The sequence below is a fragment of the Chamaea fasciata genome, unplaced genomic scaffold (assembly GCF_029207755.1).
Source record: "Chamaea fasciata isolate MVZ Bird 193981 ecotype frontalis unplaced genomic scaffold, bChaFas1.0.hap1 SCAF_4, whole genome shotgun sequence".
Lineage (NCBI taxonomy): Eukaryota > Metazoa > Chordata > Aves > Passeriformes > Sylviidae > Chamaea > Chamaea fasciata.
Window position 1 is genome coordinate 19,778,397 of NW_027094089.1, and position 22,630 is coordinate 19,801,026.

Consider the following 22,630-nt stretch of genomic DNA (forward strand, 5'->3'; position numbering starts at 1 on the left):
ACAATCGGCAACACTCGGGTTATACTCGGCAACACTCGGGTTACACTCGGCAACACTCGGGAACAATTCGGGCACCCTCGGTCGGATCCCGGGCAGCTCCCGGCAGCTATCCGGCAGCGCTCGGCAACTCCCGCACGCCACTCAGCAGCGCTCGCTCAGCGCTCGGCTACTCTCGGAATCTGCTCGGCCGCGCTCCGCCGGGCGCCCCCAGGGACCGGCGGCAGGGCGGGTCCGTGTTTCCGCCGTGCCCTGGGGGTGCGGGCGGGGCGGGGCGGGGCGGTGAAGAAGAGGGCGCGCTCGGGACGGGGGGCGGTGATGGCGGCAGAGGAGGCGGCGGCGGTGGGGCCGCTGATGCGGCGCTACGAGGGGGCAGCGCAGGGCCGCGGCGTGGCGGCGGACGGCTGGCGCGTCTGTCTGGCACACAGCTTCGAGGAGCTGCGGCAGCCCTACGGCGCCGGGGACGTGCCGCTCCGCGATGTCCTGCGGCACATCGGCCTCGCCTTGCGGTACGGCGGGGGATGGAGGGAGCCGGGAATACACCGGGACGAGGGAGGGCGTCCCGTGGGGTACACAGCGTTGCGCTGGAGCCGCTCGGTGCCGCGGGGTCTCGCCCCGGCGGGGCACCAGCAGTGTCCCGGCGTACGGAGGGCAGAGTCCGACGGATCACGGAAGATCCCAGGCTGGCAGGAGCCGCCGGCACCCTCCAGCCTTCCTGGCGCCGGCAATGAGAGCAATTGGTACTAAACGAGCGGCACCCGGTGCTTGGGCTCCTCAAAACGGGGGGAGCTGGGAGGACTGGGGGCATCGTTTGGGGATGGGGACCCCCATCTCCCACCCTCAGGGCTCATCGCTGCCGCATCTTCCCCGGCATCGTCCCCAGTGTTGGCAGCTGGAGGTTAAACTGGGGCCAGCTGGGAGGGGTTTGGAACGCGGTGTGCTGTGGCAGGTTTGGGAACGAGGCAGCTTTCCCGGCTTTGCGTTGGGGTGAGCTGGAAGTAACGACGGAGAACACGCGTGGAAAGCCAAAGTGTTCTTTTAACCTTTAACGCTGGAGTCCGTGTGCTGGCAGTGTTTGTACACCCATCGGGCTGAACGCTGGAACCAGCGACGGCATTGCTTATTTCCTTGTGCTGGATTTGTGTCTCCTGCCTCCATTTTCTGCTGCTGTCCTTGGAGGCAGCTGCTTGCCAAGCTGGTTCCTGCAAAGCTGGATGAAAGGGCAGATTCTGGATTGCTTTGGGGTGCGCAGCGTGCTGGTCTGACCTGAGACACTCCAGTGTGAGCCTGGGCATTGGGGATGGGTCATGCACCGGAGTTAAATAAAGGCTGCTGGAAAAGCTGCCGCAGCAGGTTGGGATGAGCTGAGTATGTGGGAAAGCATGAAGTTCTGGTGGGGTGAGCAGGGAGAAGTAATCCTGGCCTTGTTCTCACTGAAGTCTGGAAGTGCTTTGTATCAGTCCTAGGGAAAGGTCTTTGAAAGCAAGAAGCTTGAAGTCAAACTGCTGCCTCTTCTGTTCAAGTTCAGGAGGTAATTTGGTTGTTACCTCAAAATACTTTTGCAATGGCAAGAGTTTCCTTGCAAGGAAATTCCAGCCTCAAGAGCAGAGGAGGCGGAGCACTAGGGTGATAAGAAATACCTGTGTGGGTTTGATTTAAAACCCAAGGCAAACTTTGTTGGCTGGAAGGGCAGCCCATTCAGGGATGCGAGAATATATGGGAGGCTGCATGCTCCAGGCATTGGTAGGCATCTCAGCATCTGCCTGGCTGGGGCAGCCAGCTCCTGGAAACCTGAGTGCTGGTGCTGCATGTGGAACCTGGAGCTCAGTTCTGTGTCGTGGTGCAGGGATCTGTGAAGCCCTGCAGATTAGCCTACCCTTTCCTGAATGACCCATGGTGAGTGGCCCCTGTGCCAGGGATGTTGTCAAAACTTGGCATGACTTGTCGCATCAAGTGAAAAGTCACCTGGTACAGGTGCTTGTAGCTACTGGGAGTGCCTTGGGGTCACTGCACGTCTTTGGCTCAGGAGGTCCAGGATCATCAGAGGAGCCACCGCATCCTGGGTTGATGTTGTTGCATTGAATTAAAGACGATGATGGGTGCCCTCTTCTGCAGCACCAGCCCTAGATGCAGATGACATGACTGGGGGTGTTGACAGTCCTGGGGCAGGATTTTTTGTTAATCAGGGCTCATCAGGGTAACTGTGGGGCACATGCACGTCTGGAAAGAACAGGTTGTGCAGAGGAGTCAGCTGGGGCTGGTGAGGCAGGAGAAGAGGTGCAGGTAGCTTTCCGCAGAGGTGGCTCATATGTCCTGAGAGGGGTCAAGGCACGAATCCTGATCAGCTGGGTGATGTTCAGACAGGTTTTAATTCCACTGCTAATTTGAATGGGAAGAAATACCCTCCAGGCCTGGCAGGGCTTTTGGTGCTACAGAACACAAAGTCTTCTCCTGGTTATTCTTCAGCCCTGGCAGAGCTGTTAATAGCCAGCAATTGGGCATCGACCACTGGGTTTCTCTTCTTGGCTTGCGTGATTTCGGGAGAAGCTGGCAAGAGAAGAGTTTGCTATTGAGATGGTAAAATGACTGTGGCAGTAAATCCCAAACTTTTTCTACTGTGTTCTTCTGTAAAAACTGCTTCCTGAAATCCATCTCCTGCCTCCTTTCCAAGGAGTCGGGATGCCCCACTACGCTGTGCTGCATCCACTCTGCCTGGGCACCTTATTTCCTGTTGCCAGAAGCCTGCTGGGCAAGCAGCCGGGTTGGTTCCCTGACACTTGGTTGAAAAAGAATAATAATAATTTCCTTGAGAGAAGGAGCACTGCCAAAACCCTGCCTTGGCAGGGTAAAGCCAGGGCTGTCTTAGCTGGAGAAGAGTAGTTGCAACAGATATAGCTGGAAGATAGTGGCAGGCCCTGGTTCAGGGCAGTCACGGAGGACAGGCTGGTTCTCATCATGCCCTGAACCTCTGTGAGCAAAACATCCATCCACAGTCAAACACAAAGCTGGGTCTGTAGGAGTGGAGAGCAGGCTGCAGTTAGATTCTGTAAGACTGCAACCCAAAAAATCTCACCCTGAGAGGGATTTGGGGACCTTAGATGTTGGTGAATAAAGGTGAATGCCCAGTGAGCGGCCAAAGAGTCAAATGTGGGTTGTTTCTGTTTGGAAAGCATAGTAGTAGAGGTGTCATGGAAGAGCCTCTCCCCCTTGCCCCTGGGTTTACGTGTCCCAGGGGATTATTGCTCATTGCCTGTCATCACCTGTGCTCTGCATCCTATGAAACCAGGGAAAGGACAGGCTGCATGTTCCTGGTTGGGGTGTTTTTCTGCTCAGCAGTATGGCATGGGTGTCTGCAGGTAGCTCAGGGACATTTCCCATTGTGGGGGCTTCTGTGCCCCTAGTGCCCACCTGGCACCCATGGCCATGGAGCTGCCAGCTGGGTCTTGCCTGACTGTTTGCTGGACAAGGTTCAGCAGTGTCTGGTAGCTGATTTCCCTGTTCTAATTGTCTCTGTATAGAAGGCTTAACTTGGGGCAGTTTATTAGCCAAAGCCAGTACTTTACAAGCGCTGACTCGAAGCCCAGTCCTGCACCTCTTGCCTAGAGTGGTGCTGGCACACCTAGCCACAGGTGTGCCACTGTTTGGGTGCCTTGATTCCCAGACCTTTGGGTGAGAAATTACCTGATGGGCAGTTCTGGTCTGTGCAGCTGGTGTGTGAGCGGAGGCAAATCCCCAGGATCCTGCCAGCTGCAGACAGCAATCATCACCACTTCCAGAGCAAGGCCACCCTCTGCCTCTGATGTGACACAGGGATGCCGTAGTGTATGATAATGGGGATGTGGAGGTAGAAGAGCAAGGCTCATGTCCCTGGAGCAGTGTGTGTCTCCTCTGGGCTTGCACGTCTGCTTGCAGGCCTTCCTTAGCAGGACATTGTGTGCCAAGCATGGAGGTGGTCCTTGTGTGCATTCCTGCTTCTCCATGAACATCTGGGAAAGCCTCTTGTGCTACATGAGCTGGGAGTCCTGCTCTCGAGTTGCTCTTGCAGTCAGTCCTAAGCTACCTGAACTCTGCCTGCTTGTGCTTGCTGACCAGTGCATGCTCCAGATGGGTGATAGATCCTTATCACCCCTTGTGCCATGGGCACAGGGACACAGTTTCCTGTTATACATCTCTTCAAGGAGGGAAAGCTCAACCTGTGCTCATCCTGCCCAGTGACACTGAAGGGATGGTTTTGCCTGCTCCTGACTTTTTCAATACTTCTCTTTCCCTTGCAGATACTTCAGGTGGTGGTTCAAGAAGACCCTCATAGAGAAGAAGTCTGCCTTCATTGACCTTTTGTGTGCTGTTCCTTTGCAGCAGATCTATGGTCAGCCTTCATGTTGGGCACTGGGGTGGGCAGGGATTCACATGGGGTCGTCAGGGTGCAAGATGGAATGAGTGAGTCAAGGAGCTTTGTAATGTGGGTGATGTGAGTGGCTCTCCCCTGCAGAGAGGCATGGGGAGAGTTCTTGAGCCGGGTGCCACCAGGGGGAGGAATGAGGGCACTAACTGTCGGTGTCTTTGCCAGGGTGCCCGCTGGGCGGGATCGGGGGAGGCACCATCACCCGTGGCTGGCGGGGAGAGTTCTGCCGCTGGCAGCTGAACCCTGGCCTTTACCACTACAAAACAGTCATCGCCAATCAGGTAGGGTCTGCGAGGGGAGTGAGTGTCACTGCAGCAGCCTGGGCGGGTGGGACATCTGCCACAGGGCTGGTGTCATCCCCTGCACACGCTCCTCTCCTCCACAGTTCACGGTGTGCCTGCGGTGCAAGGGGCAGACGATTTACCAGCAGGTCTTGTCCGTGGAGAGACCCAGCAGCCTGCAGGGCTGGAACTGGGGCTACTGCGGCCACTACGCCTTTTACCATGCCCTGTACCCCCGTGCCTGGCTGGTCTACGAGCTGCCGGGGCAGAGCGTGGTGCTGACTTGCCGACAGGTCTCTCCTGTCATCCCCCATGACTATAAGGTAAGGCGCTGACGGCATCGGCAAGAGCAGAGCTGCTTGTTAGCCTGGATTCCCAACACTTCCCCGTGTCTGCACTCAGCAGTGGTCCCAGGCGGGGAAAGCCCCGCAGCCACGAGGGAGCTGGGGATTGCGGCAAGGGATGGCTCAGCGCTGCTGCCCCGCCCGTGCTGGCTGCCAGCCCCAGGCGAGGGTGGCAGCTGTGCTGCTGACACGTCTGACCTTCCTCTTACCCCAGCGCAGCACGTGAGCCTGTATCAACCTGCCGAGCAGATGAGTGATGAGACACCTGGCTGAGCCCTAAACGCTGCTTTCTGCCTCTCTGCTGCCCGGTGTGGCCTTTGCCAGCCCAGGGCTTCTCTCTTGAATTTTGTCTTGCCTGCCTCCCAAATTCCTCTGCTCCTGCTGCTGCTCCTAAGCTTGGCAACAGACTCCAAGGCCAAGTTATTATTCCTAGTGCCCTTGCTCCTGCTGCATCCAGTGCAGTGTCCCCAGCAGTGGGGAAATGATGCTGGGGCAGCTGCCTGTGGAGCAGTACCCCTGTAGACAGCGTTCTGTGTCTCTGCCAGGACTCCAGCTTGCCCGTGGGAGTGTTCATCTGGGAGGTGGAGAATGGGAGGGATGAGGACGTGGAAGTGTCCATCATGTTCAGCCTGCAGAACGGCATGGGAGCGAAGGAGGACAGGAGTGGCGGGCACTGGAATGAGCCCTTCACCTTCCAGAAGGATGGTGAGCGGGTTGCTGGAGTCCTGCTGCACCACTGTCCAGCTGTGAACCCCTTCACCCTGGCCATCTCTGCCCGGGAGAAGGTAAAGGGCTGTCCCTGCTGCTGTGGCTCCTGCTGGGGAGGGTGTGCAGCCCTGCTGGATGGGGGGAGCTGCGTGCAGGCAGCGGGTGAAGGATGGGTGTGCAATGGGTTGGGGTTGGCACCGGTTCTCAGGGCTTGGCTGACACCAGGAGTGGGGACATGACCTCTCTGAGGGCACTCTCTCTGGGGTGGTGTCAGAAGAGCAGCTGAGGCAACAAGTTTGGAGTTAGAGTTGCTGGGCAGCACGTGGGAAGTGAGTGTGATGTCGTGGTGGTGGTGTTGGGGAGTGGAGAGCACTAATGTTCTCCTCCAAAGCAGCAGCCCCTGATGACGCTCTTCCTTCCCCAGGCTGGCACAGGAGTCACCCATGTCACGGCATTCAATCCCATGGGATTGGGCAGAGAGGTGTGGCAGGACCTCCTGCAGGATGGCAGGCTGGATTCACCCACCGGTGAGTCCCTCCATTCTCTGTGGGATGGGTGGAAGGGGAGCAGGGGAAATGGGTGGCCATGCTGGTTCTGGGCACCCAAGTCAGGGCAGAGTTCCTTCCTCCAGCCTCCTTGGCTGGTAAAAATCTCTCCAGGATGCTGTGGCTTGTTCCCAGATTTAGGCTGTATCCAAACTTCCCATTGCTTGTCCTTGCTGTGGTTCTTCCAGATTGTTCTTGGCTATTGGTTACACATGCCAGTATCTCTCATTAGACTGTGTGTGGTTGCACATTGAGGTGAGATTTCTGCTAGGGAGACAGCTTGCTGCCCAGCCACCTCCCCTCAGTTCTTGTTTCCAGATAAATGAACTGTGTCCTGTCAGATTTGTTCCTGACAGTGTTTAACAGTGCTTGGGGTTTAGCGCTGCCATCGCTTGCTGTCCTCTTCCTAGTGGGACAGTTCTCTGAATGTCTGTATTATTCCTTTGATAATTCTGTGTCCATCAGGTCTCTGCTCACTCCCTTGGGAGGAGCCTTGAAGCAGGTGGCATCTCCAGCCTTTGCTGCTCACATCCTATTGCCATTAAAGGTGACCATTTCCCTAATGTCTGTCAGTTTTTAAACAAGAATGATACTGACAAATTAGTGATGCTGGGTGTTTGTAACATTTATTGAGGCTTAAGTTGTGTAAATGAAGTGTTTACTATGTAATTTTTTTTTTTCTGGAAAAATAAGCTTCCTGCCTAGAGACAATCAGAGCTCTACAGGTTATTGGGAAATGGTTTTCCTTCATGCATGCCAGGCATTATTATAGTCAGGATCTGTGCTTATGTTGCTCTAATGAGTTTACTGTGTACAGATGGCAGAACCAGCATATAATTATCCAGCCACCTCAGGGCTTTTCTTAAATACCAGCGTGGCTCAAGCACCCTGCAAAAAGCTGGAAACAATGACTGTCCCTCGAAAGTCACAGTGTCTCTGAGTGCAGATACAGAGTCATGGGATACTCTTTAACTTCCATTCATGCCTGGTGGCTTTTCCTGCCTGATTCGTTCCTGTTCTTGGTGACTGAATCCTTTTAACCACTCCTCCCATGGAAGGTATTTTTTTTTCCTGCGGCAGCATCATCTCGTAAAGCCCTGGGCTGTACCTTCCAGGTTGTACAGGGGCTTTGGTGTGCCTACTCTCGTCTCCCTCAAGGTGTGTGTGAACTTCAGTTACCCTCCCTTTGGTCTTCCTTGGTTGCTTAGGAATATCTCAACTTTTCCTGGCAGGTAAAAGCATGCCAACAGAGAAGGGGGAGGTGACAGCAGCAGCAGTGTGTGCCAGCTGCAGGGTGCCTGCGCATGGGCACAGGACGCTGGAGCTGGCCCTGGCTTGGGACATGCCCTGTGTTCACTTTGGCTCCAAAGAGAAGCTTCACCTCAGGTAGGTGGGTTGTCTCCAGTGGTGTTTGGCTCCTGCCCCCAAAGCCCCCTTTTCCCTCCTTCCAAACTTGTGTATCATGTGGGGACCTTTTGGCACCCACTCCTTGTGGCTGTGGCCCTGCCAGCTCAGGGAGGGGAGCCTGTGTCCAGCCCCTGCTCCCCAGTGCCCCTGCAGTAGCAGCTGAGTTCTGCTGTTCACTGTAGTCCAGTGTGCCTCTGTAGTGTTCGTGTGGGTTTCCCAGGTGGAGCCCATGGGGCACTCACCAAACCCTCACTTGGCAGGCGGTACACCCGGTTTTTTGGCAGCGAAGGCAATGCTGCTCCTTCCCTGTCCCATTATGCCCTGACACACTACAAGGAGTGGGAGAGGAAGATCGAAGCGTGGCAGAATCCCATCCTGGAGAACAGGTAAGGCAGAGGAGAGCACCTTCCCAGCACCCTCCTGGGGTTAGCTGCCACAGTAGCATCACCACCTCAGCCTCTGAGGCTGGGCTTCCCTCTCTCCTGCAGCCAGCTGCCTTCCTGGTACAAGTCAGCCCTCTTCAATGAGCTCTACTTCATGACGGATGGGGGGACCATCTGGATGGAGGTGCCCCCTGATTGCTGTGCTGAGGACCTGCATGGACCAGCGGGGGCAAAACTATCCCACCTCCTCCCTGTCCTGCGGGAATACGGAAGGTTTGCTTATTTGGAAGGTAACTCAGAAGGATGTGAGGGATTCTCCCAACTCAACACCTCCCATTACTGTAGCCATGTGTCTTTGACCTGTCATGGGGATGTTTTTCCACACTCCAGTGTACAGGGAGCAGTGCTATTCCCAGGAAAACACCTTGCAGCTTTGAAGGATTTGGCATGAAATGTTCCCCAGATCCCTGGTTCTCTATGTAGAGAATGAAACCCTCTTTGAATGAGAGCTGCTGCCTATGCTGGGAAAGATCCCGCTGTCCTGGGCCATGTGGAGGGAGGGCCTTTCCCCCTTTTCCCCATGGCAGTCTCCTTCCCCTCACCATCTGCTGTGTCCTGCCAGGCCAGGAGTACCGGATGTACAACACCTACGATGTCCATTTCTACGCCTCCTTTGCTCTCATCATGCTGTGGCCCAAGCTGCAGATCAGCTTGCAGTATGACATTGGTGAGTGTCTCCAGAGTGTCCACCAGTGCCTTGGTGCCTGCTCGGGGCTTCACCTTGGGAAGAGACGGAGGGTTTGAGGCAGCTTCTGCTGCAGGGATGTGTGCCATGGAGGCAGCATCCCCCTCCAGCCCCTCTGCTGTGCCCAGGACTTGGCAGCCCTGGAATGTTGCTGCCTCAGAGTCTCTGTGCCCAGCACTAGGGGTGCCTTCTTGCCATGCTGGGGGTGCACAGCTGGCTCCGCCTGCCCTGGAGGATCCCCCATGTCTTCCCAGCTCTGTCCTTGGCCCTTGCAGAGGAGACATGGAGTTTGCAGACTCCCAGTGCCCTGGCTGGGTTTGGTGGCTTCTTGGTGATGGCCTGGGTAGGGGTGTGTAGCGTGGCTCTTTGCTGGTAGGATTGAGCCCACTGGGTTCCCTTCCCAGCCCTCCTTTAGAGGGGAGTGACAGTTGCATGTCCCCTGCTGAGGGGTGGATGGAGAGCTGCCTGTCACCTCAGCCCTTTGCAGAGAGGGCTAAAGGGCAGCCTGATGTGCTGGTGTTGGTGGCCCTGCCTGTGCTTCTTCTTGGACTTTTCTGCAGCAGTTTCTGCTGCCCTTCTTACATGTCCTGCTTTGTCCTTTGCAGCTGTCACTGTGGTGAACGAGGATGTCCAGCCCCGGCAGTACCTGATGTGTGGTCAGACAGCTCAGGTGAAGATGAAGAATGTGGTGCCACATGATGTTGGGGACCCAGGTGAGGGGTCTCTTGGGCCTGTGGGGGAGCAGAGGGGATGCCAAGCTGGGGGAAATGAACATGGTGCACGAAATACACTGTTTATTATTGTCAAACATTGAAACTGGCTGCTTGGGAAGTTGTGGTGCCACCATCCCTGGTGTATTTCAAAGAAGTGTAGGTGTGGCACTTAGGCGTGTGGTTCAGTGGTGGACTTAGCAGTGCTGAGAGGTTTTTTCCAACTTAAATGATGCTGTGATTCTGTATTTTCTGGGAATGGAAAGCTGTATGGTGTGGGGTGGTGATGAAGACCGTGCTGCATGGAGCTTTGACAAGGGAGACGGAGGGAAGTAGCAGGAAGGCTGTTCTCACTAGAGATAGCACAGGGTACAACGTATTATTTCAGTGCTGTTTAATCACAGCACCCTTGGGTCCTTGCTCCTGTCCAGGAGGAGGGATGTTTGTTGCTTGCTGCCCTGCTGCATCTGGTCTGTCCTGGTTTAGGTGATGAGCCATGGCAGCGTGTCAATGCCTACCTGATGCACGACACTGCTGACTGGAAGGACCTCAACGTGAAGTTTGTGCTTCAGGTGTACCGTGACTACTACCTGACACATGATTCCCTGTACCTGCGGGACATGTGGCCAGTATGCCAGGTACTGGGAGATCAGATCACAGAGCATCCCTCTTTCCCACTTCCCTCAGGAGCCAAGCAGCTTCCTGAGAGGATGGATGCTCCCGAGCAGGGTGTGAGGAGCTTCCAGGATGTGAGGACTGCGTGACCATCTCCTGCCTCTCCCACAGGCTGTGATGGAGTCGGAGCTGAAGTTTGACACAGATAACGATGGGCTCATTGAAAACAGTGGTTTTGCTGACCAGACGTATGATGCGTGGGTGGTGCATGGAGCCAGGTGAGCAAGAGAGGCAGGTGGGGGCTGTGGGGTAGGGACATAGCTCAGAGCTGGACCCTTGTATCCCATTTGTCACAGAACCCTTGAGGTTTCCCACATTCCTGATGCTTCTCTCGTTTGGCTCTGGCAGTGCCTACTGTGGCGGACTGTGGCTGGCTGCTGTCTGCATGATGTGCAAGATGGCAGAAGTGCTAGGGGATACCGAGATCCGGCAGAAATACCTGGACATCCTCAACAAGGGCAAGGAGGCGTTTGAGAGGATGCTCTGGAACGGTGGGTGCTCAGCAGTGATGAACCACACTTAGCTGGCCGTGTGTCCCTTGGAAGGGAGTGGCTCCTCCTTGGATCATGGAGCCTTGTGGGAAATGGGGGAAGGAAGGGGTGATACTCTCCCTGCAAGCTGGGGGGAGGGAAGGGAGATGCTGCCCCTCTAAATGGAGGGAAAGGAGCAGGTGTCTAGGAGGGAACAGGTGTGGGAAAGGAAGAAGAGTCTTGTGAAAAAAGCAGCTGTGCTCTTGCCACACAGGGAGGGGTGTAGGGACAGCTCACATGAGCCAGTATCCTAATCTATTGGATCCTAATCTATTTTAAACTGTTTTCTGCTTTTTCAGGAAAGTACTACAACTACGATAGCAGTGGAAGTGACACGTCCACCAGCATCATGTCAGACCAGTGTGCTGGGCAGTGGTTTCTCGGAGCTTGTGGTCTGGACCAGGGGGAGTTTGAGGTAAGAGAAGGGGCTGCCTGGTGTGGTTGGGGTGAGATGGGACCTGTGGCAGGAGGGAAGAAGCAGCAGGGCTCACACATGTTAAGGGTTACTCTTAAGGGCTAGTGTGGGGGGGACCTGCCTGCTCTCTCACTCTGCACACCCTCGTGAAGGCTGTTGTATGGATACAGTGGAATCCATCTTAAACCAAAACCCTCTCACAAGAGAGGCCATGCAGCAGGGAGGTGTAACTGCAGATAGCTTTAGCCCCAGTGCGCTTTGCTGTGGGCAAGGTGCTATTTTTTTAAAAACAGTAGAAAAAAGTGTATAAAACTTCCTATGGTATTTGCTGCCCTCAAAAGTCCAAAATTAATACCAGAGGGAAGAGGGAACTACAGATTATTCCAAGTGCTGAAGGCTGTTCATCTTCAGTTGCAACAGAAGAATTGTCTGCAGACTCCTCATACCTGGTGGGATGGTCAGGGCAGCTGCTGGTGCTGCAATACCTTAAAAGAGAGAAGGGCAGTGGAGAACCACTGGGTTATTTATACCCCGTGAGCAGTTGTCACAGCAAAGCTTTCTGGTGGACACTGGCAGGCAAAGGCCTCAGATGAGTGAAGGGAGGAGTGGCTTTGTCTGTGGGAGGATGACAAACCACTCCACTGTCTGTTGGGAAATCAGAGGGGAGCTTCAGGTGACTTCACCTGGTCATTCCCTCCTGTGTTTTAACCCAGTGTGGGGTTGGGGCTGTGCCTGGGGCTCCAGGCGGGATCTGGCCCAGCCCTCCTGCAGTAATACCCTTTTGGAGAGGAAACAGTAAATGTGGTGCCTTCCAGAATCAGGTCTGCCTTTCCCCAGCCTCAGACTCCTGCTGCTGAAGGTGGCACTTCTCCCTGCTCTCTGGTCAACTCTGAGCTGACTGGAGGTGGGACTGGTGAATTTCTCTCCTCTGTTCCTATGACATTTCACAGATTTCTTCCATGTATTTTGATCCATTGCCTGGCTGGCATCACTCCTGTCCATAACTTCATTAACGTGGCCTTGCTGCGTGCACAAGTCAGCAGTGAACAAATCAGAACTGCAATGTAAGAACAGCCTGTGATCCAGTCCTGAGGAAATTGTGCCCAAAAGCTTCTGCCAGACAAGGGCACACCAGCCCTTCACTGATTCCCACAGCACCCCCCTGGGCTTATCTCTAGAGCCACACAGGGGAGAAACATCTGCAGGGATGCTTGGCTGTAGGGTAGAGAGAAGGGATTTGCTGTTTTTGCTTTGAGCCTGCCAAAGCTCTCTGGTTGGACTGCCCAGCCTCCCTAGCAATCCCAGCCTCTGCTTCTCCTGGCTCTGGTGTCACCAGTCTGAGAAGTGTCTGGCATGTGCCCATACTCCGCTGATGAGCCTTCTGGCTCTTGTCTCTCTTACAAGTGACAACCATAAATCAGATGAGGATGGTGTGGTTGGCCAGACCCCCAAAGCAAACCCCCAAGCAATGGGGAAGGGGCTTGGCCAGTCACTGTGTGTGAGAAGCTGTTTTTGGAGATAGACTAGTTGGATGAGCTGTCAGCATCCTCTTGAGGAACATGGAATGTGGTTCCATACCTCTCTGTTAAGTACTTTTGGGGATTTTCATCCTTTTGGGGAAAGAGACATTTCACTTTGTCCTGTTATTTTTCTGAGGTGGAAATTTGTTGCTAGTGGACCCAGCAAGCAGTGTTGCACTTTTCCTCACAGAAAATTTAATCCTGCTCCAGACCGAGCCTGAGGGGTCCACATGAGCACCAAAGCCATCTCTGTCCACCTAGGTTTTCCCCAAGAGTCACGTTGTCAGCGCGCTCAAGACCATCTTTGAGAACAACGTGCTGGGCTTTGCAAGTGGCACCATGGGGGCAGTGAATGGAATGAGACCTGACGGCGTGCCTGACACCTCCAGCGTCCAGTCCAACGAGGTGTGGATCGGTGTGGTCTACTCCCTGGCTGCCACCATGATCCAGGAGGTGAGTGGAAATGCTGCTGCCACGCTGTGGCGGTTTTACGTTTGCTAAATTTGTTTGCTAACTCGGAGACAGGACTTTGGGGAAAAAAAGGCAAAAGCAGGCTCAACTTCAAAGTAAAAACAGATAGATTTTATTAACATACACTATGAGAAGAAAATAAGAAAAAAAAAGAATTTTTTAAACCAGTGCCTTCTCCCACCACAAACTGTTCATTTTCTACCAACAATGTAAAGAGGCTAAACTCAGAACTCAGGTCAGTACCACTTATAAAACAGTCTTTCATTCAGTCTCTGAGAGAGACAAGCCTCTCCTGTTTTTTGGTAACTTTTCACAAGAGAAACAGTCTGCTTGTGGCTTCCAACTGACATAAAAGCAGCCCGCCCAGGCGATTCTGCAGTTGTGGGACTTCCCATATCAAGTAGCCTTTCCCATGATTACATATGGGCCGTAGACTCACAGAATTGGGGTGGTAACTTTTAAAAATTATCTGTTTCAAAGACAAAAGATCTTATTCAACTCAGGGAACAAAGATGTCTTCTCATTTCTTCACTGGTAGAGGGCTTCTTCTCATCTCTCTTCAACCTCTCCTGGGGTCACAAAAATCACAGCTGCTAATTCAATATTCACTCAGTTCATCACAGATATCTTTGCTCAAATCCACAAATCATCTCCCCAATTTATGTTGACCATGATTTAAAAGATTATTCTAGCATTTTACAGTCTGTCACCATAATCCATAGGAGATTTTCAACCAAGAACCAAGGCACCTTGTCATCTCTATCACTTAAAAGTCACTCTTCCTTTACTGACTTGGAGATCTGCATATTGTTCCTTTGCATGTCTCCAATTTGGCCTTTTCTCTCATCTCTGAGAAGGGTTAGAGTTGAAGAAAATCTTAATCTGTGTCAGAAAGAGTTAAAGCCTGTCCAGGCTTGCAGTGGTCAGGTGATCTCTGCCGTGGCAGCCGGCAGCCGCAAAGGTTTCAGAGCCATGCCGGAGGGGGCTGGTGGGTGCCTTCCCTTCCAGCCCTTGATCTGATGGTGTGAGCCGTGAGCCGCTGGCAGCCGCTCTTGGAGGCCCAGCGCAGGGTGGGGGGAGATCCATCTTCCCCTCAGGCCAGGGATGCCGGCAGCCAGGGGCCCAGGGGCTGGGGCAGGGCCCTGCCACGGCCGACCCTGATCCCCAGATCCCCACCGCGGCCCCCAGACACGCGGCCAGCACTGCCGAAAAAGAACACCTCAGCCAGCCCTGCCTCCTTTGTGAGCTCTCGGGTGTTCGGCCGCCCTGGGGCAGTGGGGCCTAAGGCAGGCTCTCCTCAGCTGCCCATGATGTTACCTCTTCACCAGACAGGGGGAAAGAGGAGGTCTCGAACCCAGCTTCAGCTTTTATATGGATGTTACCAGAAGTCGTATTCTGTTTTCGGAGTGGTCAGAACTGCACGTCAATCCAAAACCTGCTCCCTTAATAGGTCCCTATCCCAGCACGTGCTCCTTGCACTCGGTGGACGTGCTGAGGGTCCTGTTCCCTTTCCTGCAGGGCATGGTGGAGGAAGGTTTCCGTACGGCAGAGGGCTGCTACCGGACTGTTTGGGAGCGGCTGGGCATGGCTTTCCAGACCCCGGAAGCCTACCGTGAGAAGAAGGTGTACCGCTCGCTGGCCTACATGCGGCCCCTCAGCATCTGGAGCATGCAGCTGGCCTTGGAGCGCCGGGCTGGCCGGGCACCGGCACCCACACAGCTCCCCCAGGGCCCTAGCCACCCCTGAGCCCCGTGGCACTGCGCAGGGCACTGAGTGCACCACGGGCTGGTGGGGCTGCAGATGGCAGGCAGAGACCTTCCCCTCCCACTCTGTGCTAGTCCTCACATTGCTGATTTCCTTCCCTACCTCCACTACATGCCCTTGACCTCAGGGGGCTTCCAGCCGCTGATGCTGAGCACAAGGGGGGACCAGATGTGCGCGAGATGTCTCCTCAGAGCATGGTGGGTTAAGGAGTTGCTGCTGGAGCCTGTACCTCCCTTTCCCCATTGCTCAGGGCTCTGAGAGCCTGCAGGTTCCACAGCCATCCCAAACTGCAGCTGGTACCTTGTCCAGGGCCATGGGTGACCTCTCGTCTGCAGTCATTGGGCTGGGTAAGGTAGGGACCTGTCCTGCAGGGAATAAAAGGTGTGAGTGAATGTGTGTGTGAGGATATTGGAGTGGTGCACTCAGGCACCTGGATGCTGTAGTTGTCCTGGGATGACACTGTACATGCTGACTGGCTCTGGCCCAGGAGTGCCTGTGACAGACACAATCCCCAGGGGAGACCCGGCTCCCTGGACAGTGACAATCTGAGCCCAAGAAGCAGGTCCTGGTCTGGTACCATGGCCCCCCTCCCTGCTGGCACCGGAGGCAGGCAGTGGAGCACATTTAAGGGGATAAATCACTTCAGTTCTTAATAAATGTATCTGTCTGTCTCCTCTCATTCTTCTTCAGTGTCTTCTTTCCACCAGACCAAGCCAATCCTTTCTGCTCCCATGTTTCTTCTTGGGTTGGGCTGGAGGGCTAGGGAGGCAGGGAGGAGCCAAGTCCCCGTGGCAGCTGACTCTTGTGGAGAGCTGCTGAAGGGAGCATGATGTGCTCCAGATGTGGCAGCAGGTAAGACCTGCTTCTTGCTTGTTTCCTGGCTCTGCCCTGCCTTGTAGGCAGCAGTGGAGAGAGTATTCCTCCTGTGCAAGCTTCTGTGGGGAGCAGCTGAGCCACAGGGCTGCAGGCCCTTGATTAAATTGAGTCCGCTCTTGTCCAGGGCTGGGCACCTTGCTTCCTTTTCCTCTTTTCTCTGCCACTGCAGCATTTGAAGGCTGTACCATCCTGGTGTGGGAGGGAAGGAAAGGAAGGGAGCTCCACTGCCTTTCCTGTTGTGCCCACAGACACACACACCTGCGGAACAGATAGATACGATATCCCTTGGACAGAGAGAGGGACACCCCAGTCCCCTTTCTCTATCGGGATGCTCTGCCTGCAGCAGGGGAGAAAGAACTTTGGAACAATTCCCTATTTGCAAAGCTACTAGTGGTGAATGGAGAAAGAGATGTCATGCTGCTATTGGTGTTGATAATGCTGAAATGAGTCTGACTCATCAGTCCCCAAAGTTAAACATCCTGATTTGTGATGTGAAAATGTGACATCTGGTACAGTGGCAAGTAAAGCAACCAGCAAGTGATACTATTGATAATGTATCTAAAACTGCTGAGCTGCCCCAGCTGACATCCAGCTGACAGTCAATCACATCATACTGTAAATCCTGCTCCCACTTTCTAAGGGCAGGGTATTGTAACACCCTCCTTGCTGGAGTGTGTGTGGAGATTCCTCCCTTACATGGGGATACCCCTTTCTTGAGGCTGAAGCAGAGAGATTTGCCCACAATTACTGGTCTGGGTGAGTGACTTTGTAATTGGTTTTGCTAACTTTAATATGAATACTGCTTCAAAATAGTGCATCATACTATAGATATTGTTACAGCTTCTAATCTGATAATTCTTATTCAGATATTGCTGTCTAATAATCATAATAAATTATTTGTTTTTATATAAATATCTCTGATTTGCCATCCTTAATCCTGTGGTACTACATTGTACAAAGTTTCTATTACACCTGTATAATCTTTTAGACATAATCCATTGACAAAATCTGGGGCTAAATTGGATCCAGCTATGCCCACGCTCTTCACTGGGCAGGATTCTAGAATGCAAGAGACTCCTTTCTGAACCTTGTGATTCAATGGGAGGGCTTTCTTAAGAAACCTGTCTGAAGCTCCCATTCTGCATGTGGGCAGACACTCTCTGAGGCAGACACCCCCACAATCCCGTGTCCCACATCTCCTCCATGGCCCAAGGCAGGAGCAGATGTGTGGGCCAGTTCTGTGCCCACAGCCAGGGTTCCTCTGTGGGTGCCATGAGGGACTGGGGTGCCAGCTGGGGCCCTCCCCCTTCCCAGCATGGGCAGGGGCTTGCTGGCACTGCTGTACCTGAAAACTGCCACTGCACAGTGTAGTAGTTTGAAAGCAAAACAAATGAGAGGCTCCAAGTCAGAGATACAATTTAATAGGAAAAAAGGAAAGAAAGTAAAATAAAATAGATGCAATAATACAAAAGACCACTGACAGAGTCAGAATACAACCTGAGCGGAGTGATGGAAGCAGTCCAGATGAGGTGGTCTTCCTGAAGCAGTGATCCTATAGAAAGGTCTGGTAGATCGGGTCCTCTGGGCATCCAGTGGGTAAGCGCCCCTCTGGTGTTCAGAGTCTCAGCTTATATCCAGGCTGGAATGCTTGGTTCCTCCCTCTGGGCGGAGCATCTCACAATGGGATGGTGAGTCATGTGATAAGGCCTGATGGGCCCATTAACAGGAGATAGTCCAGGAGGGGGTTATCTGTGAGCTGTGCAGCAAAGGTGCTGATGGGCCCATTAACAGAAGATAAGCCAGAGTGGAGGAGGCAGGGAGCACTGCCTCACCTGGTTTCAACAGTTCATGAAGATGGTGATAGAATATACTTCAACCCAGGACACACAGTGAAGCTGAAGGTGGGGTTGGCTGCTGGGCTCCTTGCAGGGGTGACACCAGGATCTACTTGTTGGTGGCTGCCACTGTGGTGTGGCAGGAGCCCAGGAAGGTCCCAGCTGTGTTCAGTGCCAAAAGGGTCATGTAAGAACCCAGCTCACTTCTCCACATGCCCTGCAGGTGACCCTGGGGCTTGTGTGGGGGGCTCAGTCAGTGCTGAAGCACAGTCCCACTTTCAGCCTCCCTAAGCAGCTGGATGTGTGTCCCATGGCACAGCTCCTCCACCTGGCAGCTGGGACTGGTGCATGGGCATCCACTGGGAAAGCAACCCTCAGTGTCTGGGCAGGGCAGCAGAGCTGGAGGTACTGGCTATGCCCCTAGGGCAGGAGTAGGTGACCCACAGAACCCCAGGGACAGCACAGCCAGAGCTGGCAGCCTCGTTGGTCATGGACATCGCACCATGGCATGGCACAGCGTGGTAGAGGACGGTACACCCAGAACATGCAGCCCCTCAGGCACAAACTCTGTGTGCTGGGGTGGCACAGGACAGCACAGCATGGCACAGGGAAAGCATGCAGCACAGAGATGGCACTGCCAGGTCGTGCAGCTCCTCAGCCCCCACCCTGCACTCAGGAGAGCACAGCAGGGCTCGGCACGGCCAGACTCTGCTCCAGGGCTGCCCTTGCCTCCCTGGATGCAGCACAACGGGACAGGAGCAGGGCCAGGGCGAGCAGCAGCAGCAGCCCAGGGTTCCCACGGTGGTGGTAGCCATGTGTGGTGCCTGGGCTCTGCTCCTTTTATATCACAGGGGCCTGAACCTCCTGACAGTGAACACCCATGAGGTAGGAGAACCGTGTTCCCTCTGGACAATGATGGAGTCTGAGTGGACACTAAGGGAGGTGGCAGGGAGCATGGCCAGGGCAGCAGGTGAGAAGAGCATTAAAAATATCACAGGGGACATCAGGGGATGTTATAAATTGTAGGAACATCTGCAGACAGCAGGGAGAAGGAATTTTGCTGACCTGAGGTATTCTAGGATACGTTGTTTTATTGCATGGGTCGTGGGGAAAAAGGGCCTTGCCTTCAGCCATCAGCCTCGGCTGAAGGAAAGACCCAAAGAGAACGAGATGAAGAGCAAGGGGGTATGAGTTAAGATAGAAGGGAGCCAGGTGGCAGAGGTCAGAGAGCAGGGGGGAAGAGGCAAGAGAGCAGGGAATAGAGAGGTAGAAGTAAGAGCTAAAAGACGTAGAAGTAAGAGCCAGGAATAGAGAGGTTGAAGTAAGAGAGCAGGGAATAGAGCTAGGAAAAGAGAGCGAGGTCCTTGTTACAATGCATTATATCTCCTTTTGTGATGAATATTCTAATTTACAGTAACCAACCAATACAAGACACAAAATCCTATAGAATCTACATATAGCCTATAAGAACTACTACATTACCATACTATGTTATATTTTAAACTCTAAAAACTACTCTTTAGACTTTTCTGTTTTGCTACATTGACCTTTGGATCCCTTAGCCAGCAGAAAGGTATTGTTCAATCAAAAGGGATTCTCCTTCAGCTGGCTAGGCTATTGTTTTCAGGTTATATAGTAACTAAGACTCGGTATCCTACAACTCAAAGTAAGCTTCTATTTCTATTTCGATTATAGGTTTCATATTTTCAGAATCTTTTGCTAAACAATCATATTTATAAGGTTTCCCTGATTCATCTTCCCCAACAATAAATCTTCTGTTAAAATAATGTATTTAAAAATATAGAAGAGTTAGTTGTGATAATGTATAGAAAATTGCAATGTATAAGGTATAGGAGTGTTAACAGTGCTTAAAATGTATTCAAAATATGTTAGCCATATGGAGCCATAGAAGCCCCCTGAAAGCAGTTACTGGAATTCCTCTTTTTCTGGGAACTGGAGACTGTCATGCACATGAGTTGCGCTGACTGGAAATGTCCCACCCTTCCCATCTAGATTCACTATCAGTAATTTCAGCCAAATATAGAAACACCTAGACTGTAAAATGCCCTGGCCAGAGCTGCCACCCACCCACCTGACAGGAATAAAAAGTAGAGGGAGCAGGAGCATCAGCAGAGACCTGCAAGGAGCACATCCCCAGGTACATTATCTGTCTGCCTGCTGCAGAGATGGCGCAAGCAACTCCCTTCCTCCTCGTGCTCTTCCTGACCCTAGGGGCTCACAGCGTCTCTGCAGAAAAGGTATGCTCAGGGTGGGATACACAGTGTGGGGTGGGCAGGAGGCTGTGGCTGCAGCCACCAGTGCTGAATTCCCTGCTCTCCAGTGCTCCTTGGCTGGGCACTGGGTCAATGACCTCGGCTCCAACATGACCATTGACATCATGAAAGCAAATGGTAACTTCACCGGCATCTACTACACAGCTGTGTCAGTCCATTCAGTAAAGATCTGTCCTGGGTTGAAGTATATTCTATCACCATCTTCATGAACTGTTGAAACCAGGTGAGGCAGTGCTCCCTGCCTCCTCCACTCTGGCTTATCTTCTGTTAATGGACCCATCAGCACCTTTGCTGCACAGCTCACAGATGAGCCCCCCCCCCGGACCACCTCCTGTTAATGGGCCCATCAGGCCTTATCACATGACTCACCATCCCATTGTGAGATGCTCCGCCCAGAGGGAGGAACCAAGCATTCCAGCTGAGACTCTGAACACCAGAGGGGCGCTTACCCACTGGATACCCAGAGGACCCGAGCTACCAGACCTTTCTACAGGATCACTGCTTCAGGAAGACCACCTCATCTGGACTGCTTTCATCACTCCGCTCAGGTTGTATTCTGACTCTGTCAGTGGTCTTTTGTATTATTGCATCTATTTTATTTTACTTTCTTTTCTTTTTTTTTTTTTTCTATTAAATTGTATCTCTGACTTGGAGCCTCTCATTTGTTTTGCTTTCAAACCACTACAAGATCGAGAAGTCACCACTGCTGGGGTCTCAGCACCTCCCAGATCAGCCAAACCATCAGCCTGCCTTTGGCTTCACGGTCCATTGGACCTTTTCAGGTACTTAGTCTTTTCTTAGCCTCCCTGTTGTGTCCCCGGACCTTCCTTCTGTCCCTCCCTGCACTGTCCTTGCTGATTCCCTGCTTTCCCCTACACTACCCCCACTGCTCTCCCTCTCCCTGTCCCTGTCCCTGAGGCTCCCCCATCCTTGTCCCTGGAGCTCCTTGGTTGCTGTCAGCTCCCAGTCACAGGGGGCAGGAGAGGCAGCAGGAGCTGAAGCCTGCACTGTCGGCCCATCTCCATGTGACACTGCCAGCCCTCTGATCCCTCCTGCCTGCTTTCCCCATCCCTAGTGTCCCCAGAGGCCGGGGACAGCAGGGCTCTACTGTCCCCTGTGCTGGGGCAACCACTGACCTGCCACCTCAGTCACCTCCTGTCCTGTCCCCACAGACTCCATGGCTGTTTTCATGGGCCAGTGCTTTGTGGATGATGGAAAGGAGGTTTTGAAGACCATGTGGCTGCTGAGGTCTCATGTGGATGTACTCAGAGATGACTGGAAAGCTACCAGGTGAGCTCTCTGTCCCTGCCCTGCACAGGTTCCCTGTGCACCCCCGAGGGTTTGGGGCTGTCACAAATGAGTGTTTTAGGTCCCTAAGGAGTCACTCTCACATATGCTGGCAAAAGCATATTTCATTTCTGTTTGCAAAAGCGCAGCGTAGCGAAGTTCCATGGCAAGGTTCACTTGATTGCTTTGTGCAGGGGTAAAAAATAAGAAGGACAAAACAGGTTAGAATCAATTTAGAAGAATTTACATGGAGACTGGAGATGGAAAAGGAGAAGTGAGACCCTTCAAATGAATCACAAGGTTGAGGGACATACCCACTGCTTTCTAAACTACTGACAGATCCTAGGTGGGGCTGATTCCACTCTTAGTCTCAGAGCTGCTCAATGGTTTCTGTAAAAAGGATTTGGCAGACTTAACCATGGATTAATTTAACATTTAGAAAGTGATTTGGGAGGGTTTGCCACAATTAGAGCAGGGACTTAATTCTAGATCCAAGCTGGCAGCAGTCCTACTGCACTTGCTGCAGGCTGTTCACATCCCTTCAGCCATGCACTTGGAGGGAGATGGTGGCACAGCCCCCTGCAGCAGTCCAGGAGAGCTCAGGGGCCTCACTTAGGAACGCTGTTGTAAAGTCATGGGATGATTGACCTTACTCATCAGTCAGTCTTCCTGGATGTAGTGTGAGGTGGTAATTACAGGAATTTTTCACAGTTCCCAGTAATGATAACATTTTACGACTTGGACTATGATTCAGGCAAGTAATATCCCAAGGCTTTTGGGGTATTGGTTTCCTTGATAAGGCAACAGAAAGAATTGGTGTGCAAAGTGTCTGTGACAAGCTGGAGGAAAGCTTCAGCACCTGAGAGACATTTGCAAAGCCAAGGCCTAAGGAGGAATCCTGAATGGCCCGAGGATGGGGATGAAGGGTGGTGCTCCCAGCCTGTGGTGCTCAGCACTTAGCGGAGCTGCTGCCAGTGTGCAAGTGAGGGAGGACAGGGTGCTTGTGCACAGTTTCCCTGGGTGTCCTGACAAGGTGCAAACGTTTTGGAAGGATGCACGGCTGGGCAGACAATGGGCCACTCCTGTGTCCCACCCTTACATCTCCTCTGTCTGTGTCCCCACAGGGTTGGCTACAATGAATTCACATGCCTGGAGTGAGAGTGGTAGCATTGGAGTTCCCAGAGAAGAGGCACTGCCAGGCTTGTAGCCCTTCCTCCTGCCTCACCTCTTCTCCCAATAAAGCTTTGCTGCAAACCCATCCTGTCTCCCCTCTTTCAGGGATCAGTGCCCCTGTTCCCCTCCCACACCATGGCACTCCACTGCCTCTCTTACCACTATCCCTGAAGGCCTACCAGGTGTAACCCCTGTTGTGACCCTCCATGGTCTGGTGGCCTCTTTGTCAGCCCACCCATCACATGGTGATCCTTGGGAGCCCACCTGG

The 22,630-nt window shown here is 53.2% G+C and overlaps 2 protein-coding genes across 2 annotated transcripts; both read left to right on the forward strand.

Moving 5' to 3' along the window:
• Positions 1-151: 151 nt before the first annotated feature.
• On the forward strand, positions 152-15,576 carry GBA2 (glucosylceramidase beta 2). Its single transcript, XM_066181003.1, has 17 exons — positions 152-506; positions 4,272-4,363; positions 4,565-4,680; positions 4,785-5,003; positions 5,570-5,809; positions 6,157-6,259; positions 7,510-7,663; positions 7,945-8,070; positions 8,173-8,357; positions 8,690-8,794; positions 9,418-9,525; positions 10,009-10,160; positions 10,309-10,415; positions 10,546-10,688; positions 11,027-11,142; positions 12,924-13,115; positions 14,652-15,576. Exons 1-17 carry the CDS (start codon positions 316-318, stop codon positions 14,877-14,879), a joined length of 2,577 nt encoding a protein of 858 aa, XP_066037100.1. The 5' UTR covers positions 152-315; the 3' UTR covers positions 14,880-15,576.
• Positions 15,577-19,794: 4,218 nt separating this feature from the next.
• LOC136288161 (avidin-related protein 4/5-like) lies at positions 19,795-22,415 on the forward strand. The gene is made up of 5 exons (XM_066181004.1): positions 19,795-19,866; positions 19,950-20,063; positions 20,591-20,684; positions 21,075-21,192; positions 22,314-22,415. The coding sequence occupies exons 1-5, from the start codon at positions 19,795-19,797 to the stop codon at positions 22,345-22,347; spliced, it is 432 nt and encodes a 143-aa protein (XP_066037101.1). The 3' UTR covers positions 22,348-22,415.
• The last annotated feature ends 215 nt before the right edge of the window (positions 22,416-22,630 follow it).